This window comes from Astatotilapia calliptera, chromosome 15 (genome assembly GCF_964374335.1).
Source record: "Astatotilapia calliptera chromosome 15, fAstCal68.1, whole genome shotgun sequence".
Taxonomy (NCBI): domain Eukaryota; kingdom Metazoa; phylum Chordata; class Actinopteri; order Cichliformes; family Cichlidae; genus Astatotilapia; species Astatotilapia calliptera.
The window spans coordinates 36,851,055-36,871,416 of NC_137436.1; the positions used below are offsets into that span (position 1 = coordinate 36,851,055).

Genomic DNA, 20,362 nt, shown 5'->3' on the forward strand with positions numbered 1-20,362 from the left:
TCTTTAAGAAAACATGAGAAGAGATTAATGAACCTAAGAGAGGGATGGGGAGAGAGAAAGGTTGGCTAGAAGGCAGAGAGAACTGTAAGGTGGATCAAACTCATGGCAGATCATGTCGTGTGGAGAGTTAAAGGCAAATATAAAAAGGATGAGTATTTGCACAAAATTACACTTGCTGCCAAAGTACAGCTCTTTAGATCATTTATCAACCTCTTGTCTAGATTCACATTGTAACAGTAAAATCATGCTTTAATGTGAATATTGTGCTGCTGAAGGCTGTTGAGCAGGACAGCTTTTTACAGTTTAATCGCTTCTGATATAAAACTCTGTATTTGACTTTGAGACCTCAACTGTAGACCTTAATTAACGTTCTTTCAGTCACTCACTAAAGGGTTTCATTTTAAAACGTTTTACTGCACACAATAGTTAGAAATGATTGGCGATTGCATCCGTTCGTAATATTGTTAAAAATTGTTGCAAATGTTGTAACAACAGTAATTTAATAGTGGGGCTCTTCCACCATTTTTTACTGACTTCAGTGACAAAGCACTAGATACTGTACTTCATCCTCCTCCCAGCATGAAACGAGAGTTACCATTTGTGTTGCATTGTTACAGTATAGATAAGTAGTGCTTCCCTAAAGTTACTTGAAATTTCCCACTTACCCATCCCTCTCCTTCATTTAGGAGCTGCCTGCTTCAGAAGTGAATGCCTTGCCACCTGGCTGCAGTCTTCATGTTCCCATGGACCTCGAGTTTTCAGCTTCCTGTTTCCCTCGCAGCCCTACACCTCAGAAAAGCTACGATCTTGTCCACATAGACTGATCTGTCATGATGTTTTTGGTGTTTCTGTACTTCTTATTTGACATTTATCTGCCCCCCCCCCCCCCTTGATTTGTACTTCCTTTACGATGCCTTGGATAATAACATATCGCCTCATGTATATATGTACGGTTATGATCTAAACTGAACAATTAATGATGTGTACATAATGATTTTAAATATGTTTGTCTTTTTTCTCCAGGAAAACAATGTAATTATTTCTCATTGCTACAGGTACTCACGTTGCAATCATACACATAATTTCCCTGAAATAACAAATGAAGTGGAAGTGGGCAGCATTAGTGTGCAGAGGGAGTGAGAACCTGGTGTTATAAGCATAAGAATTATTTATTGAGATATGAGAAAAAACTCAGTTAGCCCCATTGAGAGAAACTCCAGGACCTGGAAGTGATGGAAGTGTTCAAAATGTCAGCAAAAGGGTGAAAAAAGCCAAAGCAGAAAGGAAATAGCATTTAGATTTTTTTGTCTCCATCGGTTGACAGTGCACATGAGCATATAACACACAAAAGTAGTTGTTGTTTGAATCTTGTGTACAAGTCTGTTTCACAATCACTACGTGTTCTACAAAAATGTGTTGTGAAGCAAACAGGTGGGATTTACACCATTTATGATAACTTCTCACTGGCAAGCTACCAGAAACACTTCCTCAGACCATTTATTTGAATATCTTCAAACATAATTGTCTTAGGTGTTGGAGCAGGACTGCAGTGATGATACAACAAACATGCAGTAAAAAGCAGGACTTATGCATTGCCACATTAGTAGCTTGTGTTGCCTACATGAGTTGTGGATTTCACTGTATGTTACAATTAGGTCCGTAGGTTTATTGTGGATTTTAAATCGCAGGATAAAGATGTGACTGAAGTGCATGCTTTCAGCTTTAATTCAAGGTCTTTAACAAAAGATTTGCATTTACTGTTTAAGAATTACAACTATTTTTAATAGTCTCCTATTTACAGAGGCTCAAGCTTTAATGACTGACACACAGCTACACAGAGAGGTGACGCCTGTTCCTTTGTTATTTTATGGCAAATGAACCAGACATAATATCTAAAGTTTAAGTGTGTTGAATTTGTGTTTTATAGCTTTTCATTAGAATTTGTTTCAGTGCAGTGAGAGATAGCAACAACTTTAGCAGTGTTCAAATTAACAGTCTGGTTCATTCTTAAAAAGAGTGAATGCACTGACCCACTCAGTGACAGCAAAAGGCCTGAAAGACCAAAGAAGACAACTAACTTGGTTAATGACAGAATTTTTTTCCACATTAAATAATAAAAATAACTTTTCATCTAAAAAAGTCATGAATACTTGTATTATCAAGAGACCCCAGAACGAATGGAAACACGGAGGGTTTACAACAAGGTGCAAATCACTGGTTACAGTCAGGAATGAGAAGGCCGGATGAGACTCTTTCAGAAAACATCTTAAAGACCTGCACACTGTAAAAAATATTTAAAGAGATGAAACCAAGTTTTGCTTGTACCAGAATGATGGGAAGAGATAAGTATGGAGAAGGCGAGAAACAGCTCATGCTATCTGTTGTTATGGCATGGTTATGTATGGGTGGCAGTGAAACTGGGTCCATAGCGTTTATTGATGATGTGACTGCTGAGCAGGATGTGGCAGAAGTAGCAGGATGAATTTGGGCTTTAGTCTTTGTTTCGATTCAGAATAATGCCACAAAACTGAAGGTCGATGGAGTAAAAGGCCTTCAGAGCATCTCGTAGGTGGAAGGAAGTCCATTGGTTCAAGACTTCAAGCATTCGTTCACTGCAAAAGATTTTCATCCACATATTAAAAACAATCCTTGCATTTGAACTGTTAGCTTGTTCAAATAATTTTGAGCCTCTGAAAATGGGGTTCTTTGTATAAAAATGGCCATAAGTCATAATCAGTTAATGCAAAACTTTTGTTAAACTCCTTGAATTAAAGATGAAAGTCTGCACTTTAATCAGTCCTCGATTGTTTGATTTAAAATCTATACTGTTGTGTACAGAAATTACAAAAATTGCACCTTTGTCCAACAAATTATGGACCTAACTGTACGTGAAGTCCAAGGCACCTGCAGAACCTAAACACTGACTTTGAGAACGTGAATGAGAGGTAAGATTGTGTGACCAGAACACAAAAGTAATGATCGGATTCAGAAATAACTTAATGACTTTTCTGTACATTAAACATGCCGCTGAAAGACTTTAGCTCATTCGATGACTTATTAACAAAATGCTTTAAAGATAAAAAACACACACACCACAGGTTGATGTGGGAGGGAAATTGTGATAAACAACTACTATACATATGGGGAAACTTGGCAAGAGAATAATTTAGGCTGCTGTGTTTTTTTTGTTGTTGTTTTTTTAAAGCTGCTTTTCTTAACTTGGGACACAATAATAGAAGTCACAGCTCACAGGGGAAAGATGCAGTCTTTGGTATAAGAGCAAACTGGACAGAACAATGATGCAGGATGTGAATAAGTAAAACTAACGTGGCACAGACGTCTTTCACACCTACTCACTTAAACACAATACTTGTTTCAATGTACAGACTTGCATGAACATTTAAAAGACTGAAAACTTGTGATTTTTCTTTCTTTCTTTTGTCTTATTTTTCTTTTTTTCTTCTTTTCTTTTTCTCTTTTTTTATTGGAAAGCCTGTTATTTTTGCTCCAGACCTGCATTGTCGAACTACTTATGGAAACGAAACAAGAACATGCTACAGTAAACAAATTTATTTCGGCGTGGACACCTTACGTCATGTAACACATAGATGGAAATATAGCGACGCAATAAATTATCTTCATTATTAAGCGTAACCAGTGACATACTATACATCAAAAATGTCAAAGCACTGTAAATAAAAAACAAACAGAAAAAAGCAAAAGGCTTTTACAAATAAAAAGGTCGGAAGCGAAAAGGAAGTCTTACACAGACATCAATGCTTAAAAAACCCCCCAAATAAAACAAATGTTTGAATGCCAGCAGACACAGAAATTAATATTTTAAGTGTGATTCCTCCTTGATTTTAGTGTCTCACGACATAATTTAAGTACTGCTCAAAACAAATAAAAAAATAAAACACTATACACACACCAAAGAAAGCAAACCAGAAGGATCTTTTTTTCTCATTAATTTCTTTTTTTCTTTCTTTTTTTTTTTTTTTTTTAGGAAATCATTGCTTTGCAATTTATGCTTCATCACAGTTCTCTCCCATTTGACCACATGAATGTAAACAACTGCTGAATTATTCTTTTTTTTTTATTTTTACAACATTAATACTTTTTATATATATATATTTATATATATATATATTTATATATTTGTACATATTTTCATTCACATCTGCACGGTTAGCTAGCATGGTAATGAAATAAGGCAAGACTCACATAACTGTGACATCACAATGTTTTTTTCTCTTATAATACTGATTATTAAGGTATTTGTCATTTCCTTCATCTGTTCTGCAGCAGGCTTTGGTCTTTTCGGACAAAGGCAGGATCGTTCCTTCTCCGTCTCCAGAACCACATTTTGTTTTGTTCCAGTTTTAGTGAAATATTAAAAAGGACAGGGTTTTTTTTGTTTGCTTGTTTGTTTGTTTTTTTGCGGGAAACAGGGCTATAAATACAATTTAAGCTGACATTAGTTAATTGAATTTATTTAACACTGGTCTTTCTGAGGTACATAGTCTAACATAACATGGAGAGATGGAATAAGAAAGGAGAACTGCATGGCGACCATGAGGAGCAAATGACTTCAATTACAAGAGAAAAAAAGACGTCTTCTTCTTATTCACCCATTTAGCATTTTGTTCGCTAACAAATTAGAATTTTATTTTTCAACTTTCAGTTCTCCCCTTTCAGTTCGGTCGAGCTGCCACTCGTTTTTTTTGTGAGTTAAAAAAAAACAAAACAACAAAAAACAGACGTGATGGTAGCTGAGAGTCTCTTGCCTGGTTGACAGCTTGTCATTTTGCCCTTACAGTACCAAACAACAACTAAAAGCCAGTTTTATTGATAGAGCGCACAAGAGAATCATTGACCAAAACAAGCCACCGCTGTAGTCACAAAGCTCTTTTAAAGATGGGCAGTGTTATTCAGCTTCCCCTTTTTGTCAGCACAGAAAGCCTCTCAATGGCATTACCAGCACTAAAACATTTGTGGGCTCTTGAATTCTTAAAGTTGCAGTCTGACAGTCTGATAGTCTTGCTTGTGCAGATGATCAGAAATCATCTTGTACAGTCAAATGCAGATTCTGCTTCAAGTGGTTGTCTTTTTTATCTTTCTTCCTTTCAGCATCGTCTTTTTCTGTCTGTGGTTGAGGAAAAGTGACTCCTTTTTAGAGTTTTTATTGTGTTTTTTTTTCTTTCTACAATAAAGGGATCCAAATGCTGTTTGTCTGTGCACGTTATGAGTCTCTGTGCACGTGTTCGTCCACTTCAAGTTGTAACTTGAACCACACACACACACAAAAAAGAGCTCGATAAAACTGCTCCCCATCCTCTAGGTCACCACATAGTCAAGTGTGAGCTGGAGGTTTGGTTTTGGTGAAAGCATTATTTGGAGTTTCTGGACTGCTGCAAAACTGCACAGCTGCACTGCGGGTAGGAAAGTCGCTTCCTAAGCTCTTTTGGCGTGCAGCATTTCAATAAGCAGGTTGTTGCAGGGCACGTCGCCGTTCAGGTGTTTGTAGTAAAGGTATTCTTCGGCTTGCAGGCTGATGGCTCGTATCTCGGGTAGTCGAAGGAGCAGCTGGCCAAACTTGTCCGTTTGCTGCGGGTAGTTACACATGACGTAGTCCAGCAGCGCTGCATTGACCTGCTCCTGGACGCTCTCGACCAGGTGAAAATTCTCCAGGTTCTTCACATCTACGGGAAGGAGGAAGAGAAAGGTTAGTTAAAGTCAGGCTCCACAGGAAATGTGGGTCAGCGTGAGAACAGGTGAGGGAACTCGAAACCAAGGTTACCCAGACGCTGTTTTCACTTTTAAAAAAAATCCACAGGGTTCATATTACAGACACACAGATTAGTTCTTTGGTTATTGTATATTTTCACGTTGCTCAAAATCTGGCACTCCATGTTGACGTATCCCTCCCTCCTCTTGTTTTTTCCTCTTTATCATCTTCTGGGACTACAGTGCAGAGGGAGTCAGGTAAAGGCAACAAAAAAAGAAGGTTCTTCTCCTGAGACACAAATTCCCCAAGAGCCCATGAATTATGCAGGGGAGAGTTGTAGTCGTATTAGCACCAGAGCTGCTCCTTAACCTAACGCTTTCACCACACTTTTGTTTAAGATCAAAACAATTTGTCCCACTTATTTTATTTTTTTAAATGTGCAGATAAAAGTTTGCAAAAGCATCAATCTGATGAATAATAATGCTAACTTTAAATAAAAGAGTAGACATCAAGTGCAGGAATCCATCTCAAAGGAAAACCCCTTTTTTCACCATTAATTCCTCGTGCAAAATACATTTTGCATCTCTCTAAAACCCTACCTTTCTGCGCAGCTATAAGCACTTTTCCTTGACAATAATAAGCTCACTGGGGGTTTAAGCAGATTATTGCAAGACAAGACAAAAAAATTTGCTAAATGGATAATGGTGAACCAGAGCGCTGTGTGTACTTGTCATGATTATGAAGCACAGGGGCTGCAGAATATTTAATCAGGTAGCAGCTCTGTGTGTGCGTGTGTGATCTTTTATTAATCTGTTTGACCCCAGGTCGAGTGTGCTCACAGTGGGCTAATGTAGAATGACAGAGTCTGTGTATAGTTGGACCAGCACACACGCACACACTAAAATATACCACCCTTCCGACTTAATCTCTCAAACACACACACACGCACACACACCCGCACTAATCCATGGAAATACACATAATATTTCTTTCTTTCTCACACAGTACCCTCTTCCCACACACATACAAACTTACTCACGCACACATGTGCCCCATCCACCCACCTAGAGCATTAGGAGGAAGGAGGGGGAGATAAATCAGCAGCTAATGAGGTCTAGAGAATGAGAAGCAGGTCCTTCAAGGCACTTCCATCTATGATGCACTCTACCATGCTATTGCAATCTGTATGTGTATGTGTGTGTCTGCCTGTTCTTGTGTTGCTTGTGTGTGTGCCAGCATGTACTGTGTTGATGCTCACCCTGACCTCTGAATGACACGGCGGGGGGCTAAATAAGGCCAAGAGGAGGGCAGGAAAAGGGGGAGGGGTGTGGCCTGTGACAAAGGAGCCTCCAAACAAACATGACATGTGCTTTTTCCTGCTGCCACTCAGCTGTCTGACCCCACTCAGACTCCAGCACCGTCTTTCACACCACCAACACCTCAGAGAGGCCTTTATGTAGCCTTACATAAGCCAGCCCAGTAGACTGTCGAGTGTGCTTTAAGCGTTTCCACATAGACGTCCTACGCAGGTCAACAAGGAGAAAAGTCTTCTTCTTTAAAAAAAAGAATATCTACAAATGAAACAATTTAAACGTTTAAAAGTTTCAGAGTCACTCAGAAAGTTTGGAAAAAAAATGCAGAAATCACTGAAAGTACTACTGTTTTGGATTTTTGTTGTTTATATCAAGTTGACTGTTAAGTTATGTTTTGAGCATGCACTACAAAAAAAGAATTACACTGAGCATTTTTTAAAGGACTCAACATCTGTGGCATTGCTGTACATATCCATGGACAACAGATGGGCATAGCTACATCTCTTCAAATAAGAGTCTTTTTTTTGAGAAATCAATAGACAAATACATTTATATTTTATTAAATTAAAGTTTGTCAGCATAAAGGAAACAAAACTGACCCTACAGGAATTTTTTTTATAGAATAGACATATTTGAATTTTAAGTCATATGTCATTATAGTATTAAAAAAATCACTGAAAACTAACTTTTTCCTGAACACACTATGTGTCTAATAACTTCTGTTACAGAATGAGTGTAGCTTTACTGCTAGCCATCCTCTCCAAACACTAAATACCACGCATACATCAAATTTAACACAATCAAATTTAAATAGAAAATTCTGTTTAGTATAATCAAGATCTTTTTGGGCCATATAATATAAGAATAAGTGTTTTCTGCAGTGCAAACACTGTAACAACACCACATGCTGGTATGTCAGAGCATCTCACAGCAGAGGCATGCCAAGTATTACCATGCTTTCTCTGAAAGATTTGTCTCTGTTTTGTGTGCGACTACGTTGTGTGCGTGTGTCGATGTTGGGGGGACAATGGAGAATTAGGATCCAATGTCTCTGTCAAGCTAATTAGACAAAAGTGAAGCAATAAGACAGCATTTTAATTGCTAATTAGCAGAGCCTCTTTTGAAAAAATAATGAATCGGGGCTTCTAAAAAAAAAGTACAAATGACAATAGCATAATATTCATTCTCTATTGGAAAAAACAGTGAAAAAAAAGAAGAAAAAGGTTGAAGAGTTGTTTGTTTGAATTCTGCTGTTAAACACATTAGAAAAGTGAAGAGCTACTAGAGCTACTTTCAGCTGCTCCCTTAGTCACATGAGGCCTCCACAGCAGGTAGCACTGCATATTTGATTTGGCAGACCCTTCCTGACACAACACCAAAGGGAATCTTTTCCTGGGGCTTGAACCAGGGATCTTTGCTGCTTAGGTGATTGTACATGAAGCCACTAAGTCAGAAACTCAGAGTAATTTAGTCATTCAACGGCACGAATGTGATGAATTAAAACAAGCAGCAAATAAACAATTGATCAGTGATTCCCAGACAGTGGCAGGTTGGAGTATTAAATGTGCTAAGCACTCGCTCCTCTTCCTTCAGTGCCCCCCTTCATTCCCCCTCCCCTCTCTCTCTCTCCCTCTCTCCATCTCATCCTTCAGTCACTGTGGGACTAATTATCAACTTTTTTTCACATAAAACAGCCACAGTTCGTTGCAGTGCCGCGTCCGAATACTCAAAAGGAAACCCCGAGGTCCCGCAGAATACATTGTTTCATTTGACGGCCGATCATGCTGAAGCCAGCGACCTAATGCAAGAGCACACACACACACACGCACGCACAGACACACACACACACACACACACACACACACACACACACACACACACACACACACACAGATTAATTCTCTCTTTCACAGAACCCCTGAAATCTCCGCTGTGCTTTTTAATTAGACTGGATCTGCTCTGTGCTGTGAGTGTATGTCTTTTACGCTCTTTCACCGACCCTTACAATCAACCTGCTCCAGGGACACACACACACAGAAACTGCACATTCAGTCGTGCAAACGCTTGCTCCATTATTTCACTCTGATCACAGAGATGCCTCACAGAGTGGACAATGTGTTGGGAAAAATTTGACCCGAGAAATAAAAACAACACATATACGTAGTTACACCAAGGGTTTTCTTTTTTGTACATTTTTCTTAATTCTGTATACTTAGACTATTTTAGTGTTGTGTTCTTCGGTAACAGGTCGCTGTAGATCAGATTCATGTCGGTCACAGTTACTCATGTTAGTAACTATGTTACTGTGCAGTATATGGTGCCTACTGCGATTATTTGGGCGTCTAACATCCCTGTCACTGGCCGAACTTCAGTTTAGATGGAGTTAAAGTCAGTTGTGATTACCTGCTAGCTGAGAGCGTGGCCAGTCATTTAATTCTGCCCAAATTAGACAAAAGTGTTGCTATGTTTGTTATTAAGGTTCAAAAGTTGGGGAAAAGTCATGTTTCAAAAAAGAAAGAAAAGAAAATCTTAAATACTATAAGTAGGGAGTTCACTTGATAGGTTTACATTAAGCTAGCACCTGTTTTGTGAAGGCACTGCTAAGTCGCCAGCAGTTATTACAGGGTAAAACAACACCGTGTTCTCTCACATTACACTTTAAGGGCCTCGATCAATAAACCTCTGAGTCACGTGCTGCCCATACACACAGCCTTTCAAAACTTCACAACATGTGTTTTCTGCCGGGTCCAAAAACAACACATAAAACTGGTGGGTCATAAATAGTTATTGAGGGAACTGCTGTCAGTAAAACTTGTCCAATTAAATGCAAGTGGAAGACAAACTCGTTACTTCCTGCATAGGCGGGAATTAGGTGGCTCGGCTCTTCCAATAGGTGCTCTCAAAGGCATTTATACAAGGCGATCAAAGCTGGAGGACCTTTTACTACAGCAGCGGTGCGTCAAAGAGTGAGGAGCTGAACGTGCATTCCCGCTAACTCCTCTTTATTGCGCCCTACTGGACCGTTATCAAGTCGACGCTGTCCACAGCTACTTTTTCCACTATTAATCTGCCTTACAACTTGGCTCCAATCAGAGATGGGGGCGTTGACAGACGAGAACCCGGTGACCTTTGACTCTTAGAGAAACATATGAGGACTAATGACTTACTAACTATCACAAGAGAAGTGTTGCATGATCACTGGGAGAACTCTGCTGTGTCTGTGTTTAAAACACAGGGCAGCAAAGGCAATCAAAGCAAATAAGAGCCACAGGGCAAGGAGCAATGGCCGAGCGGTTAACGCTAGCACTTAGGTAGCCTATTATCAGAGTTATGTTGCTTTGCCCTGAAACATAATCTTTGATGAATAACATTTTGTTTTACCCCCATTAGCCTCACAGCACCATAAAGTCGTGGAGTACACAAACATACATGCTACACTTGCATACACTCACCTCAGCTCCTATCAACACTCCACTGACAACATTTTATGTGGACGTGCATGTGTGTGTGTGTTTCTTTTCTTCTACAGGATGCTCTCCTTCCCCATTAGAGTATTACATCTATCTGTGCTTGCCAGAAAACAGGTTCCCCTGCTCCTTGGAGCTCTCAGCTACCTTGTTTTCCTCCAAGTCCCGTTTGGGGAATTCCCTTCTCAATATGAAGCCTCCACCTTAGAGGCGAGTGAAAAAATAATGGAGGTAAACTGCAGATATATGCCTCTTAACATTTAATGGGGGAGTCTTTGAAACCTGATACTCCAAAGGGTAAAAGGATAACGAGTATCACAACAATCTGATCACAGAATATAGGATGAGGATGTGGAGGAATGTATCTATTGTCTGCTTTAGGAATGGAAATTGATCTCACAAAAAAACAACCAACTATGATGTAAACCATGGTGGTTAAGGCAGGGATATACTAAAAACAGTATAGAAAAAAAATACTAAATGTGGTTGTGACATAGTACACAAATCTTCCAGGAAGTGGGTACACTGTGGACATAAATAGATGAGCCTGATTAGGAACTGTGGTGATGTTCCTGGAGATGATGGTAGCAATGGAGACTCATCAGACCAGGCAACTTTCTTCCAGTCCTCCATTGGCCAGTTTATAGTTAGCACCAGCGAACTGTAGCCTCAGTTTTCTGTTCTTAGCTGCACATCTCGTGGTCTTCTGCTACAGCAGCCCATCTGCTTCACGGTTCCGAGATGCTCTTCTGCATACCTTGATCATTGTTTTAGGGTAGTGCCTTGTTGTTGTCGTGATTTGTCGCTATATAGATAAAACTGAATTGAACCCAATTGAATTGATGCTCAGTTTGAACTTTGGCAGATTGCCGTGATGTAATTGGCTGTGATTTCCATTAATTAACATTCAAATGGATGTACCTAACAAAGTTGCCTTTGAGTGTCCATATAGGTTTGTGTAGTGTTAAGTTCATATGCAAACAAAAAAAACCCCCCTGGACTGGTTAATCCTTGTGTGAGCCAAAATGTCAGTTTCAACAAAATCAGAAGTGAGATGCATCCTTGTATTCTAATGCTGGAAAGGTGTGGAGATTTCAGATGCCATTCGACTATCCAATCACCTTTCAGGCTTGAAAGGTGAATTTGAAACGGACATATACCGACTGGTACAGAACCACGATGAACAAATTTAATTACCTTTTTCTTTTGTATTTATTCAAATGATAGGATCACTGGATGTATACTTCATACTTAGGTATAAAAAAGGTCTCATTAATCTCTGAGCAGTGACCCTTTATCCTAAGTAGTGACCATTATTTCACCAGCATACATGTAGCTACAGTATGTAGCTACATGCCCTTAAGCTAGCATAGAGCCCAATATCCAGAGGCCAAATTTCCTCTGTGTCTGCAATGAATAATAACTGTCTCACAGTTTCTGGCCACCAATGGGAACATGCTGTTGTCAGCTTGTCAGAAGAAAGCATTAAGGCTCAATTTGCCCACCGACTCATCAAACCCTCACTTTCTCCTCTCCAGGGGCCAAATGCCATGCGGCTGTAAAAGAGAATTAAGCAGCTCCGGTCCAGTTGGGAATATATTAAGTCAGATCTAAACCTCAGCTGACAACAATGCTATTGTTGTTAAGCTAAACAGGTAGCGGCTGCTTGAGTTCTGTCGCCCAAGGATGGGTCGGCGGGCTCGGCGGGGTGATGGAGAGAGGTCGAGAGATATTGAAAGGAAGAGAAATGCGCCTAAGGTCTGATAAAATAAATAAGAGAAAAGGTGCTTGGAGCAGGAAGGAGAAAAGCTTCTCTCATTGCCTATGCTGGCTGGAAGGTGCTGGGGATTTATCTTGAGGTGAAGGGGAAAGCAAATTTACACCCTGAATCAGTAGGTCCTGTCTGTGGCTGTATTAGTAAGGGTTCCAACAGATGGGCACAGCCAGGGAGATTAATATCAGTGGGGATACATATTAAAGGGAAAGTTAAGACTTCTCTACATAGACTGGCACGGCAATGATATTGTTGTGTGGCTATTACAATAAATCACACATCCCGTATATAAATATGTCCACAAGATGAGTTTGTTGGCCATGCTAACGATCATATGGTTAATCGGATGAAAAAAATAATAATTTCCAGACGAATCAGCAATGAAAATAATCCTTACTTGCATTTCTAACATGCTTCAGACCTGCTGGGGTAAAAATCATATTGCTGGGGAAGAAAAAAAATCACATTGTCTCAGCATTATGAAAATCCATTTGCCAGAGGGATACTAAGAGACTTGAATCAGCAATGAACCTGGTGCTTAGCCCTCTGTGGTCCCTCTAGTCCTCCCCACCTCTGCTCCTTATTGCCCCCCACTTGTTTTTTAACCCCACCCCCTCCCTGGAGGTGGAACCAAAAGCCTTTCAGTGAGTGAGCGATGCACCCACAGGTCCCTGCTCTCCCACCTTCCTGACGCTGCGTGGACTGTGCAGAAAGTTAACACCCCCTCTCCACTCACTAAACAGCTCCCAGTCATGTAGCTATACACAGCTAATGATGCTAACGCTTGACTGACAGGCTGAGCACTAACAGGCAGCAATCCAGATGCAAAGTCCCTTCGTTTGGTGTAATGTGAGGAAATGTCGATGGAGAGGCGAAAAGGAAAAACAAAAAAGGAATCTAATGAATTAGAAATCAATATTGCTGCACCTGTGAGGTGGCTCTTCAGCCTCCCTGTGACTTTACCTTGTATTTCATTTGTACCTGTCAGCAACAGTGGGAGCAGGCACCGTGTGTGCTGTTCCTGTGTCTGTCTGTCTGTCTGTCTCTCTGTGTATCAATGCATGCATGTGAACCTCGTTTAGATTCAGTGCACTTTTGCACCCGTCGGCTAATTACACCCAGGGTTTGTTTGTTGGTGGAGGGGAGGGCATAGAGAGTGGAGGGGCATGTCAACCTTTCTTGTTTATGATAAAGTGACAGAAAATCATTGGGGGGTCAAGTATCGCCCCCCCCTCGCCAACCCTCCGCTGCCCCGAAAACTCCTGCAGCAGTACAGAAGGTGCATGGTGTGGGATGCCTCCCCTTTAATGAGACCATTAAAGGGCCCGTGTCCCCGTCAATAGATTTCTCTCATTCTTTCTCTGACAAATTTGAATTAATAATTCAGCATCAAGCGCCCGGGGATGTATATTTTCAGCATGAAGGACAGTTAATCCATAGTGTCAGTTTCCCACCTCGCTGTCTCTCACTCAGTCTTTCCCTCGTGCGCTCTCTCGTCTTACATCCCACCCATCCCCTCTCTTTCCTCTTCATTCGGCTTCATTCTCTTTTGATGCCGGCAGGTAGAGTGCTGACTAAAGAAGAGTGTGCCACATATATTCCACGCCTTCTTTTGATTTCTTTGTTCTCTGTGGGATTTTTTTTGTTCCTCGTTAAGTTGACTGCACTTTTCACATAAGTGCAAATTGGGGTTTCATTTATTTAAAAGTATTGGATGGCAGCAGCTCTCCTCCCCACCCCTCCAACTCAGAGTTAATGGGAGATGGCATGTTTACAGGCTGCTTTTCAAAGCTTAACTGTAGATTTTACTTCACGCTCCCGCTGCGCCAAATGTTAGGACAGTCGTGCGCACAATTCGAGAAAGTCAGAGGAAATTAGTCATTTTGAAGATAAACCACAAGTATGCTTACTTATGTCCACGCATGCTCAGGTTTGACGGTTTCACTGGTTTTGAGTGAATGAGTTTTAACAAAAAATACAAGGGCTGCTTCACTGTGCGGTCTCGTGTTCGTCATTACACGCTGGAGTGGTGTCTAACTGTGAAAATGAAATTCCAAAAACAACAGACAATAAAAGAGGAACAAACCCCCCCCCAAAACAAAACACCTGCACATTCACTTTCTTGAGGATGTCCAGATGTTACATTTTGTTCCTCTACAGAACAAAATGTAACATCTGGGAAAACAACACCAGTGTGCTTAAAAAAAATCAGCTGTGTAGCCAGGTAATCACTGTGAAATGAGTTGATTTTTAGGATGGCTGCTCTCTGTTTATATTTGAGATCAGTTTGTTGAGCTGTCTAGTATCTAGTAATATTTAAACAGCTTTTTAAAAAGTATAAATATATTATTATTCATTATTCTGTCAGTATTGCATCAGTGACAATTACCTTTATAAGTTATCTGCAGTTCTATAATAATACTGATCGTTGTACTGAGCATCGTATCCATTTCCAAGCTTGCAGTGTAATGCCAGGGGTAGCTTTTGCTATCAGTGCCAGGTGGCACTAAAGTACAACTTTATGCTCTAAGGCAGCGTGCACAGGCACAAAGAGCTGGAATAGCAAACGCCTGCTACTGCAGAGCATTATTTTATATTACATAGCTTTGTTTTCTTATGATTTACTGTATGAGCGCATTCTGTTGGCATGTCTGTGAGAACAGAAGGTTGATTGATTCATTTTGTTTCATCATGGACTGCTTCTTGGCTTCCCGACCCCTTTCTTTAGCCACAATCACTCCTCTCTTTCTTATTTTTCTCCCAACACAACATAAAGAATCGCTTTCCTTTCTGTGTACCAGCACCACGCTGCTAAAAATAAGTTTCAGCATGAGAACGAAGAGGCACGAAAGGAGCTGTGATGGTTCAAGAGTGAGGGTGTAATGTCACCGGTGGGGGGCTCAGTGAAGAGAAAGAGAGAGAGAGAAAGGGTGAGAGAACAAGAGACGGCAACTGTTGGATCATCTGTGCTTTAAAACATTTAATCACTGTCTCCGGTTGCACACAGACACACACACACACGCACACAAAGACTAAAGCATGAACACACATATCATCTTAAAGCTCTGCTGTTCTGTGCTGTGACAGAAGTATCTTGTAACTACATTGTCCACAGACACACACACACACACTTAAACACACACACGCGCCACCAGAACAGAAGCTCAAAGAGCAAAGGGTGTATAGACTTATAGCAGCCACCATGACCACTATATAGCTTACCAAAAAGTTTAAAGGCATGCCTCTGCACTATACATATTCACAGAGGGATGCAGAGACTGATAATCCACATGCCAGGCAGTACTGTAATGCCAGCGAGCTCCGTTTGTAATATCAGCCCGGTAGGTGTAGATGTAGGGGATTATTGCTGTTCTTAGTCTACTTAGCATTTTTCATGCAAAGTCACGCACTTGCAAGTTTAGTATCATTTCCATTGCTTAATCCTGACTTTTGATAGAACACAGTTCAGTTATGGAAACTAGGTTTCATTTAATGGGCTTTCTGAATAACTCAGTGCGTCATCCCTTTTATCTTTTTTCAATCATTACAACTCTGCGCTCACGCCTTTAGCATTTTGCATAAAGTAATGATTGTCTAGTGAGTTACACTAATGACACATCATGAGCTATACAAGGATCATAAATGTCTTGTCGTAAAGATTTTATTTTATTTTTTTACACAACAACTACAGCAATAACAGTGTAGCTCCTTCTAAGATATTGATCGAAAGAGTGAATGGCTTTACAACTTTACAAATGATTGACAAGGCTGGTGTGTGTGACGCTTGGGGCCAAACGGATTACGTTTGTATTACTGAACACTTGACTGGCAATAGACTTAAAGACTTAGAGGCCACTCCTTTGGCCTAGATCTCAATGTGTGTCTTTGTGCACGTTTTCTTGTGTGTGTGCGCGCTACACGTGATGGCTACATGCTCTCTTTATGTAATCAAAAACATGCCAGTTATTGCGAAAGCTTGACATTTAAATAATTTTGCTCTGATCACTATACTTTATGACAGTAGTAGTGAGTCTGGTGTGAACCATCAGTGCACATACACACACACACAGTGACCATAGTCCTCATCTCACAGCACTGTTATACTGTATTATGAGTGAAATATTGATGCTTCTTCGATTCCTAGGACCAGCTCTGTTTTGTTGACTATTTGTCTTTCTTATTGTACGGTGCTCTGGGGGTTATGCTTTGTGACTACAGAAAATTATCGCATTGTTTAAACTCGTTATAACCACATGATAAGTATGAAAGGCTGGTTGCTCTGATAGTCTAAAGTCGGCGTGATAAGGTCCTGCAGAATAAAATCAACAGGTCCTCTAAAGCAGTTATTAGATAGCATAAAATCACTGCCAGGGACTAGATGATGCTTGAATCAAGAGAGGGATTATCTGATGCACTCTGGTGTATGCACAATTTGTTCTCCGAGTCTGTTTTCCTTGACTAATGTGAGCCTGTTCTCCGCAGGGCCCCAGATAGCCCAGGTCTGTCTTCCCTACCCCAAACAGACATCCCTCAGTCTTTAATTGGAGACGAGTAGCAGCCCTGCTAGCACAGCGTTGGGACCTGAGCTGCGGCCACTGAGAATGCATTAGCATTAGCATTGCAGCGGACCGACCTGTACATAATGATAACCTCAAGCTCTGCCCACTGGGAGCAGCTCCTGTTCACACGCACACACACGTACATACGTACACACCAGCACACGCTCCCTTCCCCCTTCTACCCTATACACGCAGCCACGTAAACAAGCAAGTGTAATGCAGCCCCAGTGGTGGGCTGCTCGACGATCAGAGGAAGGTGGGGTGGAGAGAGAAAAAAATCAGTTGCCGCCGTTCGGCTGAAAAGTGTGTGTAATGAACTTGAGTTCCATTGATCGGGACTCAGAGTACAGAACCAGGGGCTGTTTGTCCCAGAAGGGCTGCCATACCGTTGCTCAGTAGCCCCTCATAAATGTTTGAGAGGCCTCAGCCGCTCCAGATCCACCCTACCTGGGTTAAGATTCTCTGTTACAACACACATATCCAGGTTGATACCAATGATGGATGGACGGTGATTGAGGGGATCATCCAATATTTTAACTTGATGACATTTAGGTGGTGTACTCTACAAGTGAGTCATGCTGATGGTAGTGCTAGAGAGAATTTTTTTCAAGCAGACAAGATTTTAAGACAAAAACGTTGTGCGCAGACCTGCAACTAAGTTGAGCATTGAGGCTAATATTTGCAAGGATGTGCTAATTAGGTTGGCATGCTATACTTTCCAAAGCTCTAAGGCCCTCAACTGGCCCCCGAAAGCCTCCGTATGCTATAGACAGTTGATATTACTGCAGATATCACTTAGAAAACACCTGATGTGCTCGGCCAACCATCCATGCCTCCTTTTGACTGCTAAGTATCAGCTGGCGGGAGGTCCTCCGCGTTATGCAGCAGGTAATAAAAGTTGAACATTGATTTTCTGTAGCAGCTTGTAACTGTTAATGTTGAGACATCAATAGCCAAAGCAAAGCGCTGGTGCCTTAATAGGAGGCCGAGAATGTGGAGGGCGCGAGCCAAAGCTGACTCTAAATCACAGAATCTATCCTTGCCGATCGATAGGACAGTAACTGCAAGTGTCCCTCTGCTTTCCTAATGTTTTATAATAAACTGACAGCCTGTAATAAGACCAAGGGAGAGGGAGAAGGAGAAGGAGAGAGAAGGCAGGAGGGAGAGATAGAGGGGAACAGTTTCTCCATAGCCTATCTTGCCTTAAATCACCCCACATGGGAGTGCAGGCGAGATACACAGGGTAAGGTAGAAGGGTGAATTTTTTTTCTGGTTAAAGAAAAAAAAAAAAACACTTTTACAGGAGCATTTGTCTGGATGTGCTCATTGCTAGAGTAGTTAGTGAGTGTATTGATGGAGGGGAGCAGAAGTTCAGGGGATATGTCCTGAATTGCTTTGGCAGGACAGTGAGTTAAAGTGCATTAAATTCTGCTGCCAACTTGCAACAGTCATCATATTCAGGAAGAAGTGAAGGGCTGGGCTGCACATATTTTGATTTTACATTCAGAGAGATCTAACTACTTTTGAAACACTACTGGTACAGTAGATGATGAGCAAGTTTTCTTTACTATGCAATGAGGCTGCTGGTTTGGAATCATTTATAAAGCTTATTTTTCAAAATAAAAGTGATGCTACAAGGAAGATTTAACATTATACATGATATAAGGATATTTGTATTACATGTGGTGCAAAAACTGTACTGAATAAATAATAAAAAAATGTGCTGAAATTAAACTAAAATCACATACACAATAGCTCATAAGGACAGCAAATGTAAAACACTATAACGTTATTATCTGAAATCCTTAGGATGCTGTCTTTTAAATTCTCTTTTATCCTGTCTCCTTCCCCTTTCCCTCACTTGGTCACAGAAGATGGCCTATCCTTCCCTGAACCTGGTTCTGCTGGAGATGTCTTCCCGTCAAAAGGGAGTTTTTCCTTTCCACTGTCGCCAAGTGCTTGCTCATTATTCTGATTATTCAGGTTCTCCCTCTCACATATTCATCACCTTTAAGTCAATGTTACACTGCACGCAATAACCGTTACATATACTGGATGAGTCCCATAGCTCTATAAACTTTCACACATGCATCTGAATTGTTGCAGTCTCTTTTCTAATTTATTTTCAAAACAATAGAAGACATCATTCAAAACCAATATTTTGGGGAGTAGTTTTATGCAACAATGTTGTTGCAGCAATCTACTTCTTGTGCCATCTGTCTCTGCTGCCACATTAATTATGATACATCACAGGGATGACTAGGGAGTAGGACCTATTCACATGTGACCAGCTTGTAAAAACTGGGAGGCATGAACAGCCAAATAGACACAAAATGACCCCATGTGGGTTTGCTGTGTGGATTAGCACATAATAAGCATAAGCATGGCATGAACTCAAGAACATACTCTGTTTTAGGCCCGGGTTAGAGTTAAGCATTGGACTGTCTGTATTTACTGTCTGATAAATGTCACTGCTTAACAGTGTCAACATAAGTGTTTTCTGCAATAATGGAAAAAGATCTATAAAACACAGCCTGAGCTGTAAATTAAGCACTGGTTGGAGATGATCTGGATGGAGATGTTGAAAACTGAAACTGTACCCAGGTGAAGATATAAGGCTGAGCGTGAAGGTGGGGTTAGTGATGAGAGACACTGATTCTCACTCTGTCAACCACCACCACCAAAACTCACTGCAACTTCTGCCTAATGACAACAGCCTGCAGTATTGCTGGGTAATAGTGGTGAGCTGGAGCTTTTATTGCTTGATAAAGTCTGAAAGCCTTTTAGACAGCCTCATTACATGGAATTCCCTACAAAGTGGCTGCCACCATCAGGAGCTGACTGCTCACCATGTTAGATTTCTTAGGATAAAATTGACAGAAAATATACAGAAGGATTAGGTTCATTGCTTTAGGCCACACTCCCACCTACTCCTAATAAGAAGAAAAAAAATGAAAGAAAAGTCAGGACACTCAAACATGATTAGCTGGATTTGGCTCTGTCGGAAACCAAGTTTGAACAACTTTTTTCCTTTTTTTGTTTGTTTCCTGCATCAGAATGATGCCTGGAGAAACTAGACGGAGGGTAAAAAGATTTGTTTGAAAGGTAGATGAGAGTCCAATAGTTTTCAATCAGCACATGTTTGCCGAGCACTTCACCAAGATTCAAAACAAAGTGATGAAAAAGGACTAGATGCAGCCGCTCAGTGCGTGGACTGCGCTTTATGAACCTTATACATATATAAGGTTTAATCACCACTATTGCATTTGACATTACTGCTGTCAATGGACCAATCAGTGACTGAAACTAATTTATGGGACACAAACATTTGTCAGAGCTGTCTGCACCGCCATGAACTCGTACACTATGAGTCACCAGTCATGCCACATTTCAAACACATGCATCTCATACCATCCGGCTCTTTTCTCGTGGAAAAAAACTATCAAATCACATCTGACCTGTAATACTTCACACATGAAACTACCTGTATGAATTCTCTCATATGACAGCAACAATGCCAG

At 40.7% G+C, this 20,362-nt stretch overlaps 2 protein-coding genes across 2 annotated transcripts in view; one reads left to right on the plus strand and one right to left on the minus strand.

The window, feature by feature from the left end:
• Positions 1-4,003, plus strand: part of LOC113006913 (adhesion G protein-coupled receptor D2) — a 91,440-nt gene extending 87,437 nt beyond the window's left edge. Inside the window, exon 25 of the mRNA XM_026143164.2 lies at positions 687-4,003. Coding sequence (XP_025998949.2) covers positions 687-824 — 138 coding nt within the window. The 3' untranslated portion in view covers positions 825-4,003. The remainder of the gene's footprint in view (positions 1-686) is intronic.
• nr5a2 (nuclear receptor subfamily 5, group A, member 2) overlaps positions 3,556-20,362 on the minus strand; it is a 73,907-nt gene continuing 57,100 nt past the window's right edge. Inside the window, exon 7 of the mRNA XM_026193904.2 lies at positions 3,556-5,702. Within this exon, the coding sequence (XP_026049689.1) occupies positions 5,455-5,702 (248 nt within the window). The 3' untranslated portion in view covers positions 3,556-5,454. The remainder of the gene's footprint in view (positions 5,703-20,362) is intronic.